This window comes from Zootoca vivipara, chromosome 9 (assembly GCF_965207765.1).
Source record: "Zootoca vivipara chromosome 9, rZooViv2.hap1.1, whole genome shotgun sequence".
Taxonomy (NCBI): Eukaryota; Metazoa; Chordata; class Lepidosauria; order Squamata; family Lacertidae; genus Zootoca; species Zootoca vivipara.
In genome coordinates this window covers 55,643,345-55,659,379 of record NC_142592.1, presented here as the reverse complement: position 1 = coordinate 55,659,379, position 16,035 = coordinate 55,643,345, and the positions used below count along the sequence as shown (strand labels likewise).

The following is a 16,035-nucleotide window of genomic DNA, read 5'->3' as shown; positions in this document are numbered from 1 at the left end:
CTGCAGCTCCCAGCCATACCCATTTTGCTCTGCTCATTTGCTCTGCTTTTCTTCCCCTAGGCTTTTCTCTTTGTCCATGCCCATGCCCTCTTCCTTTCCTTCCTGTGTACCACTCCCTCTTCCAACTTTTTAATTATCACATCATACATTTAAAGCACATGACTTCCACCAAAGAAGTATGGGAACTGTAGTTTGTTAAGGGTCCTAGGGATTGCAGCTCTGGGAGCTGCAGTTCCCAGGATTTTCTTGGGAGAAGCCATGTATGGTACAGCTGTTTTATCATTCTCTTCTCCTAGAAAATATGACTTGGGTTTGGGGGTTTTATCAAACAGCTTCTTTCAAGATTCTCTCTGAAAACACAATGGCTAGGATTTTGCTTTTTATTGCCAGGATTCTGTTCTTTGTTAGTTGATCATGATGATACTGTATTTTAGATTCCTAAGCAATAGTTTCAAAGGATAGATTTGCATGGTATTCATTCATGGATGGTTTAAGAGAGCAAAGTTTCTATTTGTAAAATCTGTGAAATCACCTTGTGAGGTGGTGGTGGGGACACAGTCTAAAAGCTGAAGCTGGTGCAAAAGATGGCCACAGGCAGGGGTCCCAGCTTAAATAAGATATGGGGGGGGCAGGTAAGTACCGTCCCACATAATCAACCACATGATACGGTGCATGCACATGATTTTAATGGCAATGTACATTCAGAGTGGAACAGACTCCCACAAGAGGTGGTGGACTCTCCTTCCTTGGAGGTTTTTAAGCAGAGGTTAGATGGCTATCTGTCGTGGATGTTTCAGCTGAGATTCCTGCATTGCAGGGGGTTGGACTAGATGATCTTGGGTCCCTTCTGGCTCTAAGATGCTAGGTTTCTATGATCAACTTGGGGGGTGGGCTGGCCCCCTCAAATATTTTATTGGAGGACCAAGCCTCCTCAGCTCCTAGGAGGTGGCTCCTATGGCCACAGGAGTGTTGAGCAGTGACCAAGAAAAGATCACATAAAATGAATTATTTGAGAATTGCACTTTCTTCCTGTTTGCTGCTGGGCCCAATGTAAGGTATTATGTTTAGCTTACAAAGCCCTGAATGAATTGGGACCCAGTTACATGAAGGAGTGCCTCTCCCTGTATTTGCTACCCCAGGTCTTACAGTCTGCAGAAAAGGCCGTTCTTGTGGTCCTGTAGTGGTCTGCTGGGTATGGAGGTTTTGTCTTCTCCTATGATCACCCCCAGGGCCGGCTCTAGGTATAGTCCCGGTGGCGCGGGGCGCCAGGGCACCGGGCCGGCAGGTGGGGCGCTGCGAAGCCGTGTAGAAGCCGTGCTGCGCGCTGCAAGGGCGGGGGCGCCGGAGCGATCTCCGCGCCTCAGCACCAGGGCGCCTGGCCTGCTCGAGACTGCCCTGATCACCCCATGCAATCCTGATCCCCTCTGGGAAGAAGGTTTGGATATAAATTTAATTTTTTTAAAAAAACAAACAAACCATATCCACTTTTGAAATCAGCTTAAGACACAGCTCTTGTACTAGAATGAGAAGTGTGGCTGAGACCTGTATTTTATTTCTGCTGCAGGTGTACAGCAGAATCCAGTGCTGTGGTAATGTTAATATGAGTAAAAAAAACCAGTTCAGATGTATGGGTAGGTGCTCTTCTTTAACCAAAGGCTTCTACTTCCACTCCCTTCCTACTTTAAAATCATGCACTATCCCACTGTCATGTGTTATGTGTGGGTATGGCTATGAATCAGGATGTTGTTTACGTCTTAATTTTTTATTAAGGAACTGAAACAAAATATATCTGTCAGGGGGACTCCCTACAGGGAGCCTCCCCCCCCCTCTTCGGGGCGACAGCACAAGCAGCGAGTCAGGAGGAGGGAATGAGGAATGGAGCAGAATGGAGAGAGGGTTCAGTGAGGTGTCTGAGCCCTGGCAACGCTAGGGGGAACAGAGCATGCAGGAGGGGCTCAGAGACGTGTCAGAGCCCTGGCACTGCTCTGGTTGAGGGTCAGCAGATGAGGGGCTCAGCGAGACGTCGGAGCCCAGGCGCCGCCCCAGCCGGCAAGAGGGGAGATCTCTCCTTCCAGTGCTCGAATTGAGGCGCGGCCCCACATGTAGGGCAAAGGGGCAATGTTTTGTGGTGCCCAGGCTTTTACGCTGGCTGAAAAGCAGGCGGCAGCCATTGCCGGGTTCTGAATCGGACTAGGCGGTCATGTTTTCTGTTATCTCTGCACTGTAAATAGTGTGCACAATAAAACTCTTAAAGACAGCGCGGACTGGAGCGTCTTTACTCGAGAGTAGCCACAACAATCCCCTGACAGCATCCTTTCACTAAGGACAGCTCCTTCAGCCTGAGGCATAATTCCCCATGTGGCCCTACACAACTGATTTCAAAGAGGCAGATCACAATGTGCTTGTAACAAATCTAAATCATGTGGCTATTTTAACTGATTTTTATTTCCATTGTATTGGGATTTTTGTGCACTGCTTAGAGACAATTGTAGTTACATAGTATATGAATTTGAGAAATTAAATAATAAAAATAAACTATCAAATAGACTTGTTACTTTGTAAACCAACTTTTACTTTTATTTATAAGGTGGGATTAGGAAAAAGTTTCTCACTCTGCAATCTTTCTCCTTCCATGCAGAAGAAAAAGAGGTGTACCACCAATTTTCTTTTCTTTTTTTTAAGGAAGGTTGGAGCTTCTGAGTAATTCTCTAAAATTAAAGTTTATTGTGATGCACAGGCCTGACATGCTTGAAAATTTGTATTTTTTGAAGAGCAAAAGAATCTTGCAGCATCTGATAGTAACCACTCAGCCAGTTTACTTGAAGAATTTATTGGTTTATCAAAGGTTACCATGCTATTGGGATAATATGTGAACTATCCCACAAAAAATAATAGAGGAGTTAAAGGCTTCACATTTTTGGATCCAAAGTGCAGGCAATGGGATCCCTTAGAATTAGAATCTTATAATATTAATACAGTTTTGTTTTTAAGCATTTTCTTATGATCTCAAATGCATTGGACCCTGACTCTCAACCCAATGACTCTTTCATCTCTCCCTCCTCCTTTTGTCCTTGCTGTTGTGATTATCCTTGGGTACACTGGTTGGTTTCTATTTTGCATTCAACTAGACAGAATTTACCTTCCCTTGGTAGCAACCACGGGAAGAGAATGAAAGGCTGGTGATAAGTTTTTATTTTTTATTTTAAAATTGTTGCTTTCTTTTTCAACTTGCATTTTGTTTCATGATCACAGGTTCCTTTGAAACAGAGAGAGAAGAAGAAGAGGAACACGGAGGCAATGAAAACAATGGAACAATGAAGCAATGTTACTGCTGCCCAAGAGATGCACCAGAAACATAAAATATGCTCCTAATTATTTTAAAAACTAGTTGAATCCCTCTCTAGGTAATAAGAGTTGCTCACATACTGCAGAAGCTATAAAACTATTAATTAAAGTGTAACACGGGGAATTTCAGTAATGTTAATATTAGTGACTGTTGTTTCCATTGCTTATTGTTAATTCTTCCAAACCATGGCAGGATCCAGATTGTGCACATACCCAGACTGTGCACATTTAAAGCACATGACTTCCTCCAATGAATCCTGGGAACTGAAGTTTGTTAAGGGTGTTTGGAATTGCAGCTCTATAAGAGTTAAATTATATAAGAGTACCATGGACTGCAAGAAGATCAAACCTATCCATTCTTAAGGAAATCAGCCCTGAGTGCTCACTGGATGGACAGATCCTGAAGCTGAGGCTCCAATACTTTGGCCACTACACGAGAAGAGAAGACTCCTTGGAAAAGACCCTGATGTTGGGAAAGATGGAGGGCACAAGGAGAAGGGGACGACAGAGGACGAGATGGTTGGACAGTGTTCTCAAAGCTACCAACATGAGTTTGACCAAACTGCGGGAGGCAGTGGAAGACAGGAGTACCTGGCATGCTCTGGTCCATGGGGTCATGAAGAGTCGGACACGACTAAACAACTAAACAACAACAACAACAAGAGTGAAATGACAGCTCCCATGATTCGTTGAGGGAAGCTTTAAATGAATGGTGTGTATGCAGTCCCAAGCAATGTAGGACCAACACTATTGGTTTAGTTGTCAAACTGGGTAACTAGGGAAGACACATTCCCTAATCCCAGAAAAAATTGGTGCCAGCTGCAGCATTTACTTTCATGTCAGCATGCATGAGATAAATTATGGATCCTTAAGTAATGACATACCGGTAGTGACAAGTAATGACAATAGTTTCTTCTCTGTGAAAGTTCTGGCATGTGTCTAATTCTCCCCCTTCTCCAAGACACACACAGTGTATTCCACCACCACAATAACTGCTGTTCCTGTGGTGCTTTAGTCAGGCTCTCTTGCATAGCGCCTACAATTGTTAGAATTTGCAGCTAATCTTTCCTTAGTTACTAAATGATTATTTTCCACTTCAGTGGCAAAAGATAAAAGTAGACACTGCTGCACTCTCCCCTTCTCTCCCCTTTGATCAATTTTTGACGGCAGATAATAAATCATTCTATGACGTTGTATTTTGTTTTGTGGTATTTGTGCTTGAGGAGCAAAAGGGAATTGGTCTGGTTGGCACTGCTCTCCAGATGCTAAATTGGTGAGCTAAGGAGATGAACTGATAAACAGCTTGGCTCCCAACCTCTGCTATTTCATGATTTTCACTTAGGCAAATTCTGCTGCCGCTGTGCCTTGGCTGTTATTTTTTTAATACAAGAAGTGAAAGAGCTCCCCAAATATCCCAGCTATATAGGATAGCCAAAATATTCTAACTTCTTTTCATCAGGCTATGTGTCTGGAAACTGAATAATACAGAGGGAGAAACACTGTGGGTTTGAGAAGATATGGATGTAGAACTTCCATTCCAAAAGAAAGCTGACTTTTCCTTGACACTTCTTGTACATCTACTAGTGAACAAAAGCCAAAAAGCAAAGTAGCTGTCTACTAATGACTATGCTACTGAACTGGGTGCACACGTGCACACACTCATACATACCATGTTTCAGCAACTAAAATTAAACTATGACACTGCCCATGAACAATATAATGTGGGCTGTTTTAGTAAGCAGCACTTTTATTTTTCATATAGAATAACCTCTTAAGGCACCAGCATTTGGGAAAAGCAGTAAAACCCCATTGAAGCTCTCTGGCCTCCACAGATGAATGCAGAAAGAGCAAACCCATCTGCCCCCAAATCATTTTATGTCAAGGTGACCAAAAAGGTCAATATCTTTGAAGGTGACCTGGAAACTGCAATTAATCCAGAATGCGGCAGCTAGACTGGGGACTGGGAGTGGCCGCCGGAACCACATAACACCAGTCCTGAGAGATCTGCATTGACTCCCAGTACATTTCCAAGCACAATTCAAAGTGTTGGTGTTGACCTTTAAAGCCCTAAATGGCCTTGGTACTGTATACCTGAAGGAGCATCTCCACCCCCATTGTTCAGCCCGGACACTGAGATCCAGCGTCGAGGGCCTTCTGTCGGTTCCCTCATTGCAAGAAGTGAGGTTACAGGGAACCAGACACAGGGCCTTCTCGGTAGCAGCACCCGCCCTGTGGAATGCCCTTCCATCAGATGTCAAGGAAATAAGCAGCTATCCTAATTTTAAAAGACACCTGAAGGCATCCCTGATTAGGGAAACTTTTAATATTTAATGCTGTATTGTTTTAATATTAAATTGGAAGCCGCCCAGAGTGGCTGGGGAGACTCAGCCAGATGGGCAGGGTATAAATAATAAATTATTATAATTATAATTATTATTTCCTATAAAACCATCCAAGAAAATTGTTGTTGCTTTTGAATACATATCTGTTTTTCCTGTAAAAGTTTGAACCATTTATCAGTCTCCTTCTTTCCATCAGATGCCCCAGTCTGTTTTTCTAACCTCTCTTTTTTATACAAACTCACTTACATCACATTCCCATTGATATTCAGTCAGCCCTGATATACAACCAAACCTTGTACCTGTCACCACCACATGAACTGTCTTAGCCACTTCTACATAGTTAAGATGGGAGATACATAGATTTCCATTGTTTTTCTAGCTCAACGATATGAGGATCCGAGTGATTCTGGGCATCAGTCCTTTTAAAGTCTTGTTAGTTTTCAACTTCATCCTATAAGAGGAGGTGTTTCTTTTACATCCCTACAGGTCTAAGCAATGGCATAGTGGTAAATTTGATGTGCAGGTGCTCATCGGGATAACCCCAACAGCCATGTTCCCAAATAGTCCACAACTATGCCCATATTACATTATTTATTAGAATTAGCATGGATGCAGTCCTATACTGTACATAATTCCCTTCAACTAAGCTGTATTGAACTCAGTGGTGCCTATTTCTGGATGCATAGGTTCAGGTTGTAAAACTCACCAAGCTTTAACAAAAGATAATCCGACATCTGAAATACACCTTTAGCTATTAATTACAAATGAAAACAATATTGCAAATAAGAGGTACCATTTAAACTGCAAACATGAAGCAAGTAAGAACCCCATCAAAGATGTACCCAACCTCTGCTTGATTTTCTTCATCACCTGACTTCTGTGCCAATCTGACATGAACAAATGGTCTCGTCTCCATCATATATTCAAAGTGTATGACTTCCCCCCAAGAATCCTGTAATTAAGCTACAGTTCCCATGATATTTTGCAGGAAGCCATGTGTTTTTAATGTATGGTGTGGATAAACTGAAGCCTCATTATCACATCATCCCCTTGCCAGAACTAGGTGGTCCATCAGTTAATCTAGTGCTTCTTAATATGATGTTGCTGTCCCTATCAGTTTTGGTGGTGGTCAGACATGCACTCTGGACTTCAAGATTGATTTCAAACAGCTTAAGGAACAAACTCTCGCTTTTTGGAATTCCGCCTTTAGAAATTCTGAAGTACAATCTTACTACAGCAAAAAAGATTATTACCCAAAGATTGGACGATATAGAGATGCAACGCAATCTTATGCTTGATGAAGGGACATGTTCTCCGCGGCATCTGGGTGTTAATCCTTATCTTATCATCCCTTCCTATTGCCACTCATCGTTTTGCTTTTATTAAGGCATATTTTAATGTCTTCCCCTCAAATGTCCTCCTCCACAGATTTTCTAAGGGCCAGGTTTCGGTTTTATGTGCCTGTGATAACTCCTCGATTGAAACCCTGCAGCACATAGTGTTTATATGTCCTTTATATTGTGCTGTCCGTAAGAATTTATTGCTCCCACTAATTCAAAAACTTCCCGGACATCTGGAAGATTCTCGCCTTGTTTTTCTATTGCCAAGATACAAATCCGTTTGTAACTCTACAAATGGCAAATTTTTAAACTTCTGTTTTGACATATAAGAGACAGAATAGATTGTTATATACAAGTTGAAATTCTTTTATTATATCCTTATCTAATTCTGTATAGCCTTTAAGCTATTTTACCTTTTAATTGTAAATCAAATCGTGCACGTTTCTGTTCTTGTTTTATTATGTCTATGAGCTTAAAGCTGAAATAAAGTGATTCGGATTTGTTTTAATGAAAATCTATGCTTGTTTGGCCATATAAAGAATTGATCAGGTATTATTTATTTGGTATTTAACAGGGATAGCAGAGTATATCTATGGGAATATTTTGGGTTTTCCCTGTCCAAAAGAATATAGCTGATAATGAACATTTCAACAATGAATGTTAAGAACAAAAGAACTGTCTGTTAATTGGCTACTAGTATGAAAGGTTCAAGACCTGGTATTTCAAGATGAATGAAAGAAAAATATCCCCAGGAGCTAATAAAGAGTAGAGGTTTCCTGTGCCGATTAAAACGGAGCATGAAAGGGTAAGATTCTCTGTATCCCATTTCATTATCTGAAACACTGCCAAATACCAGTGCCCATGGGTGGACAGATTTTTCTTCCACAGTGTTCTGCTTTGCCTGTCTTCCAATTATTCAAAATGAAATTTTCTAATTAATTTCAGAAATGGTGAATGCACTGTTGGTTCTTGTTACAGCCCTTCATTTCTCCCATTCATCATGGGGTCACCCCACCCCCACCCCAGCTAGGCCATTTGCAGGACACATTAAAGCATCACATACTTATTTTTAGTGCCCAATTGTACTCACCATTACATTAAGATACATATATTTTAAAAAGGAAAAGGCTATGTGCATGGGGGGGTTGTTTATGTGTGCACTCAGTGTGAAACTAAGAATGTGCTGTCATAATTACAAATTTTGAAAACACAGTGACAGAAAGCAGAAACATTGATGCCACCATGTGGCCAGGTCAAGACATTATGACACTAATAAAATCCAGGGAGAAATAAAGGAGGATGGATTTTAGAAGCATTCTTACTAATTCCCCTAATCAGTGCTTTTTTCTGGGGGGATGCAGGGGGACACGTCCCCCTAAACATTTGTGAATCTAAGTTTGGCCTCATTGAAGGGCAGTATTTCAGTATGAGTAGGAAAGTGAGAGCACTCCTAATAATAAAAAAGCACTGCCCCTAATACTGATGAGTATCAATCTCTCAGCGGAGGTAAGAGAAATCAACAGGTGAGTAGCATTCACAAATTGGTTGCCTGTTTGTTTCTGAGCCCAATTTAAAGTGCGCATGATAGTGTTTAAAGCCCTAAACAACTCAAGTCCCAGATATCTGAAAGACTGTCTGCTTCCCAACAGCTCCTCTTGGGTATTAAGAGGGAACCCTCTTGGTAGTTCTGTTATCCTCTGAAGCTCAGTGTGTGTGTAATACAGGAGAGGGCATTTTCTGTGACAGTCCCAAGGTTTTGTAATTCCTCACCACAGAGGTGTGCCTGGCAACTTCACCGTAGTTTTTGGTGACTGGAAGATGCATCTCTTTATCCTGGCTGGCATTGTGGGGTGGGTGTGTCAGGGGACCAAGAAGAAATGGGATCCTATGGATCCCCAACATGCCCCCAAGAACCCTTGGTTTGTTTTACACCATGGACAGTATTTTTATTTTTTCTGCTGCCACATGACACCTCTGGTGGTGGACCCTCCATTCCCTTCCCCAGTTTTATGTAGCAAACATTGATAGTGTTGCAGTATGGCAAAATTTATCTTAGCAAGGCTTGGGTGCACCCTTCTAAGTTCCCGAGCATAGGGACATTACTGCAGCCCATAAAGAACATTAATTGCTGGCTAGACACCCTAGGACAAACAGAGGAGAGTTGCTTACTGTTTCGGGGCTTCTCTTCATCCATGCCCTCATCTTCATTTTCTGGGTCAATATCTTCTGCTTGAGTTATCCAGTCCAGATATCCCTTCAAGTCCTCCTCCAGCTGTTGTTTCTCTCGCAACTTCTGAAAGTCACCTCGAGCTTTTGCTTTCTCTCTCTCTTTAGAAAACTCCCTGGCAAGAGGGAGGGGATTAAAGGATGAGAACAGGAGACCAAAAGAAAGATAAAAAAGAATTAGCTTGAATTGCACTGGAGATTATAAATTTCCTGCTATGGTAACTTGGCTGTCCATATTAATTTCAACCCATATTAATACATGTGATTCCTCTGTTTTATATACAATGACTTATCTTTAAGATGGTAATGTCAGCTACTTGTTCTGTATCTCAAATCATTTCTCAAAGAGAATTAATGATTATTTTTGTTATTATTTCTTATAAAATGCTTGCAAGAAAATATTATTCTGAATATTCTTGAACAAACTATTATCTGTACTGCAGTGACATAAGGACAGTCTTTTCTCAACTCAAGGCAAAACCTCAAGCTTCTGTATGTGCCGATGTATATCTGTCATCATGCCAGGCTTTGCTCTGTATTCTCTTAGGAATCTCATAATGAAGACTTTAAAGTGGAGGATTGAAAGAAGCTCCACTTAACCCTAAGGAAGATCAGAAACAGCTCAGTAGATCAGTTCTAGAAGACAGCTTTGTCATAAGGTAGATGGATACATCACAAATATGACAAATGTGGAAAAAACAAAGTGCTCCTACTAGAAGCTGAAGCTCTGTGGCATGGAACTTAAAACAAAAGATGGATAGTGAGAAATACAATGCCTTTCTCCTTCCAAGCACTGTATAAGCATTATTGCATATTGAAGGCTTGTTGAATATTGTTAACACTTTTTTAATGTATGGGGAACCAGGAAGTGGAAAAATTAGTGTTCATATTTGTCTGATGCCTCTTTAGATAGTCTGATCATTTTCAAAGCTGCTGTGCAGGGCTGTCTCAAGCAGGTCGGGCGCCCTGGCGCTGAGTCACGGAGATCGCTCCGGCGCCCCCGCCCTTGCAGCGCGCATCACGGCTTCCTGGCGCCCCGTGCCACCGGGACCTTACCTAGATCCGGACCTGCTGCTGTGTACCAACTGCTCCCAAAGTATCAACTAGAAATAATGATTCCCATCTGTTTTTCCCATCCTGCTCCCTGTAATCTTTTAAAGTAGAGATCTGACAACTGAACTTGAGACTTTCTGCTTGCAAATAAGGAATTCTACTATTGAGTTATTGCAAGTATAATAATATTGGAAAAATTAGTGCTTTTGAAAAATCACTCCACAGCAACAACAGTAATGTAGTACAAAAACCAGTGTCTTAAAATCTGATCTATGAGGGCCTGGTGTGTCCGGGAATATCTAATGAAATTCTTTAAAAATTCCATCTATGGTGCTAGTTTGAATCTATTCAATATCAATATATGACCAAGAATGACCTCCAAATTTGGCATTATTCTGTGAAATGACTGCAATTTCCATTCAGTATTCAGTTCCACATCTTACAATGGGCACCAATTATTTATGCTTGTTAGCTGTCATACCAAGAAAGCAAATTATCAAAAGATTTGTTGACTGAACTACCCTTTTATTCATGTGGGCAATTTCCTCAGAACAAATCAGCAATCTGCTAAGCGTGTATTGTAACAAATGTTTATACAGCTAATGGGCAACCTGCATTTTTCAATTGACATGTATAAAATGTAAAAATTGAAATATTTCCTATTTTACCACCATTATTTTTGTTTCAGACCCCCATTTTTCAGAAGACAAAAACAAAAACAAACAAACAAACAAAAACAAAAACCTGCCCTGTCTTTCAATGATTAAATGGAGCTACATTGGAGAGTTGTTAGCCAAGAAAAATAATAATCTGAGAAGCACCTTCCAGAGGAAGGATGGGATATAAATTGAATAAATAATCATAACACTAGTAGGTTAAAATTTGTTTCATATACTTCCATTCATTTTTTACCAATTCTTTACCATGTCGTCACATGCATAGGGTGATATCCAACGTTAGTCATTCTCAGAAAAATCCCATTGAAATTACATGTAATGGAAATCACCCAATAAGCAATAGGAATTATTTTTCTGTCTATGGCCAACGTTTCATTAAACAGTTATGAAACTGCTTCACTATTGTAATAACAAGAAAAGACCTATGGCATATAGACAACTTATGTGCTTTAATCACTCAGGGGTCTTAGAATTCAAATTCTAAAATTGCCCAATCCTCTGTGACACACAGGTACATAGCCAACATTTACCAGTTCCGTTGTGATATCAACTTATCAAGCCAATAATAATCAAAGCAATTATACCTGTGCTTCCCAATCCCTACTGAGACCCCACGTAAACCACTCATAAATTCTAGTTATAAGCTCATGAGTTATGATCATGTTATTTACTATATTCATTACTTCCACCAGGGGCAACAGTTTGCATATTGGGGTGAAGTTTCAATCCTGATAATGTTATATATAGGGGTGGGGAGTGTTTTCCACACCTTGCACTGCTAGCTTTTGGCAGTGCTGGCTTTCAACCCCCACCCCAAAACTTTAGGCTGCTTAATACCATTATGCCACAAAATGAATACTTTTAATTTAGTCTTCACTGTCCATTTATAAGGTAAAGTTGATCCAAAGCCCACTGACATTAGCAGATGACATTGAGAATATGTTGAATCTGGGCCCATATCTTCAACCCAAGAAACAGAACACAAAGAATAAAACAGAAGCATGTGTAATTAAACAACAACAATAATGATTCCAAACATTTTTCCAGGTACTGCTTACCCGCTAAGTACACCAAGAACCAAGTTAAGTACAAAAAATGACCCTATGATGATTAGTGTAACAAAATAGATCCAGGGCCAGTCCCTTCCTATGGCATCATTGACCTGGAAGAGTGGAATGATAATTAGTGTGGAAAGTTCCATTCCTGAGCATTACAAGGCTCCAGTTGAAGGGAACTTGAGTCACCAGTGCTGAATTTGTTGTTCGGTTCAACCAACCAGGAAGTAAATTTTCTACCTACTTTAGTCTAGATTGAGTTAAGTATTTGGTCACCTTACCAAGTGAATTTCCTACCACTGTATACTGCAATGTAACTTGCAGTACATTGGGGAATTGATGTAGAATCATAACAAATATAACCCTTGGTTTTGCTTGTGACAATTAAAGGATTCTGGTGACACAGAAGAACCCTGATTCTGGAGTCTTGCCCTGCAGCATGAGGGGGAAAAAATAACACCAAAACCAGCAGCTTACCCGCTCAACACACCAAGAACCAGATTAAGAACGAAAAAGGATCCAAAGATGACCAGACTGACAAAGTACACCCAGGGTAACTCATAGCCCATAGCGTCCTGCATCTGGAAAGATGGAGGATAGTTAGAAGATAGAGACAGAAAGCAGAATGGATTAGGGAAGGAAGACAGAAAGGTTTGCAAATAAGGCCTGTGGATAAAAGAGATAGTTGGACATACTTTAGCTAATACTTAATTTTAGCTGTTTTGAAGGGCCTTTGGCTTAAAATACCATGTGAAAACAGAATGTGTCCATGAGAGCGAAATTAAACCAGAGATATTTGAAACCACCTATTTTACTCATTGATATAAGAGAAGCATAACATTATGCGCTAGGTGATGAACAGAACTTCAGTTACTCCAGTGATCCTTTGTTTAGATTATTATTTATAGCCTTCAGCATATTAAAATATAGAGGAATAAGGGGGGAAGAAACCCTCAGTTACAAAATATAGACATAATATATTTGTGAACAATTGGATAGAGATTACATTTTTAAAATAATAACAACAACAAAGTTAAGAAAACCCTTTCCTCTGTGTGCCCCCCCCCGACCAATTTGGTGCGCTATCAAAGCAGATGGTCACACTGAATACAGTTTGGGTGGTGCATCAGCAACAATCTAGTTTTGTTTATACATTCAAACGTTTATTTTTGTTGTTTTCGGAGTAACCATTTGTACAGAACTACCCAATTTGGAGACCAGGGTTAAGGAAATGCGCTGTGATTACCACTGTTTTTATACTAAAGTGCATTATGTACATATATTTCAGTAAATATCTTCAAGTCGTTAACATGTTTCCTTCTGCTTTGGGAATGCTTCCCATTGGCACAGCAAGGCTGAACCACAGCATTAAAAAAAATAAAATCCTTCCAGTAGCACCTTAGAGACCAATTAAGTTTGTCATAGGTATGAGCTTTCATGTGCATGCACACTTCTTCAGAACGATCAGATGTTTTAGCAGCTTCTTCGATAAAGGCATAGTTTCCTTGCATATTCAGTAGGATAAGTGGATTGTAGAGGGTTCTTAATTCTAAGACCCTTGGGTATAATGTCCAGGTTCTTGTATTTAGTTAGAAAGAAGATGTCAGTCTGTACCTGTGCAAGTTTCTTGGTGAGGTTGATGGACTTCCATTTCATGCGGCTCAATGTGGTGCCTTCCATAGTACTAGTTACAGGTAGGTAGCCGTGTTGGTCTGATGTAGTCGAAACAAAAAATTAAAAAATTCCTTCCAGTAGCACCTTAGAGACCAACTAAGTTTGTCATAGGTATGAGCTTTCGTGTGCATGCACACTTCTTCAGAAAGTGCATGCACACGAAAGCTCATACCTATGACAAACTTAGTTGGTCTCTCAGGTGCTACTCGAAGGAATTTTTTTTATTTTTTGTTTCGACTACGTCAGACCAACACGGCTACCTACCTGTAACTTTTAAAAAAAAATTCCAGGAATTCATTCTGTAGAAGGTAAAACTCCCTGCATAGCTACAATCAAATCCTCTGCTCTTGATTTTCATTCATAAATGTATTTAAAACTTTTATGTTATAAAGGCTAACTGCCCTATCCATAATTAACTTGTGCACTCTCCCAATAGCATCCTTTGCATGAATGCAAGGGACTCCTTGTATCCTGAGCTGTGACAAAATAAAGTTGGTGCACATAATAGGGTTTTATTTATTGGGTTATTGTTGTATTTTGATTTTATGTATGTGATCCTTTATGTGAACCGCCCTGAGACCTTCGGGTATAGGGCGGTATAGAAATAAAATAAATAATAATAATAATTCTACATCAAGCCCAGCATTCTTATGAAAGAGTCTGAAGCAATGGCTTCAAGTAGCACATTCCTAAAGCAGAACAATTTTCCTGTCTCCAGCTTCCATCTGTTATTTTTTTAAAAAAAAAAGCAGGGAAAGAAGTATAATTTTGACATTTCATATCTAAGACTTCCACTTTTTCCTATAGCACCATGACACCTGAACTTTCTTGTGGCAACTGAACAGGTTGTCTCCTCAATTTCAAATGATTACAAAAGATTTAAAGCTATTGTATTCAAAGCAAACCTGTATAAACCCAGGGAGGTAGCCATAGCTCAATGCTTCTGCATGCAGAAGGTCCTAGATTCAGTCCCTGGTATCTCCAGGAAGAGCTGGGAACATGCCCCCCTGAAATCCTGAAGAAGCACTGCCAGTCAGACAGTGCACAGAATTCTGAGCTACGTGGACTGATAGTCTGACTCAGTATGTCAGTTTCCTCTGTTCTTATTAGGAACAATGAATGCTGACACCATGAGGACGTTTCTACACTGTGTAGAGTCACTTGAGTGGCAAAAAGAAAAGGGAGGGAAGAGTGTTGGACAAATGAATACATTGGGTCAAACTAATGATGCTCACATCCTGTTTCTCGCATTAACCTATAAAACATATCATAGATGGAATAAAAATGGGGCATGCTTTTGCTTTGCTTTTGTGAATGTTTTACAACCCCTGCTTGGTATTTGTTCATTATCTAGTCCCCATGCAAAGGACAAAGTGGTTGCTGAAATTTCACAAATCCTTTCGCCTGCCACTGCCAAAGCTGCTGCCTCTCTGAAAATGGGGAGCTGCTGTTTTCTCATCAAAGAGGGATGTGAATATACTAATGCTGCAGTGCAATGAATTTTTTTTAATTTTTCAAAGAATATTATGAAGGGTTCCTAAAACTTCTCAGTTGTGGAAAAACCTCTCCCTATGCTGCCAGCTGTAAAGAAAGTAGCTCTCTTCAGACTCAGTGATACCTGTCCTATCCTCTGCTGCCACTATGGTTGTTACCCTGAGGATTATTTTCTGAAGAGCTGAGAAAGGGGTAGACCAAAAGCTTTAGGTTGCTCCTAGAGCTATAATCACTGTTCTTCTATTTTAAGCTACAAATGCAAATTGCAACTGATTTTCTACCCTCTTGGGAATATTGTGATTTTTCTACGGGTGCATCTTAACACATTCTGTTCACTCTAGTGGACATGACAAAGTCATGTGGGCAGGGAAGGGTACAATTCACCTGAGCAGCCACTGCTTAAATCAATTGTTTAATCTGCACCATAGTACTTACTGAAGCTGTTTATGGCTGATTTCTGCTATGCCTTGCTACAAAGTGCTGCATTACTGGAACAGACGTGTTTTACATCAGAAGTCTCTAACTGAAAACAACAGACATGTTGCTAAAATGGCTGGAGTTGGAAAGGAAGCAGTTTTTAAAAACAATTTTTAAATTGCCATGATAAAACTCCTTAATTTAAGTGCTCTCTCTCTCTCTCTCTCTCTCTCTCTCTCTCTCTCTCTCTCTCTCTCTCTCTGTGAGCCATTCAGTGCCAATCTAATATAAATTAAAGAACAGGGTGGTAAAATGCTGCCCAGGAGGAGGGCCACCAGGAGTAGCTTCCCAGCCACTCATAGCAGAGCCCTCTCCTTCAACAGTGGCGCCCCTCTCTGCTGATGGAGGCCTG

At 40.5% G+C, this 16,035-nt stretch overlaps 1 protein-coding gene across 26 annotated transcripts in view; it reads right to left on the bottom strand.

Annotated features, from left to right (window-relative positions):
• CACNA1C (calcium voltage-gated channel subunit alpha1 C) overlaps positions 1 to 16,035 on the bottom strand; it is a 541,815-nt gene that overhangs the window by 161,791 nt on the left and 363,989 nt on the right. For 14 of the 26 annotated variants that reach the window (XM_088676810.1, XM_088676812.1, XM_060279995.2 and 11 more), the window contains exons 8-9: positions 12,516 to 12,619; positions 9,197 to 9,369 (exon numbers count right to left, since the gene is read on the bottom strand). In XM_088676810.1, coding sequence (XP_088532936.1) covers positions 9,197 to 9,369; positions 12,516 to 12,619 — 277 coding nt within the window. Of the gene's footprint in view, positions 1 to 9,196; positions 9,370 to 12,041; positions 12,146 to 12,515; positions 12,620 to 16,035 lie in introns of all 26 variants that reach the window. The other 12 variants (XM_088676811.1, XM_035127327.3, XM_088676814.1 and 9 more) reach the window with 2 other exon arrangements.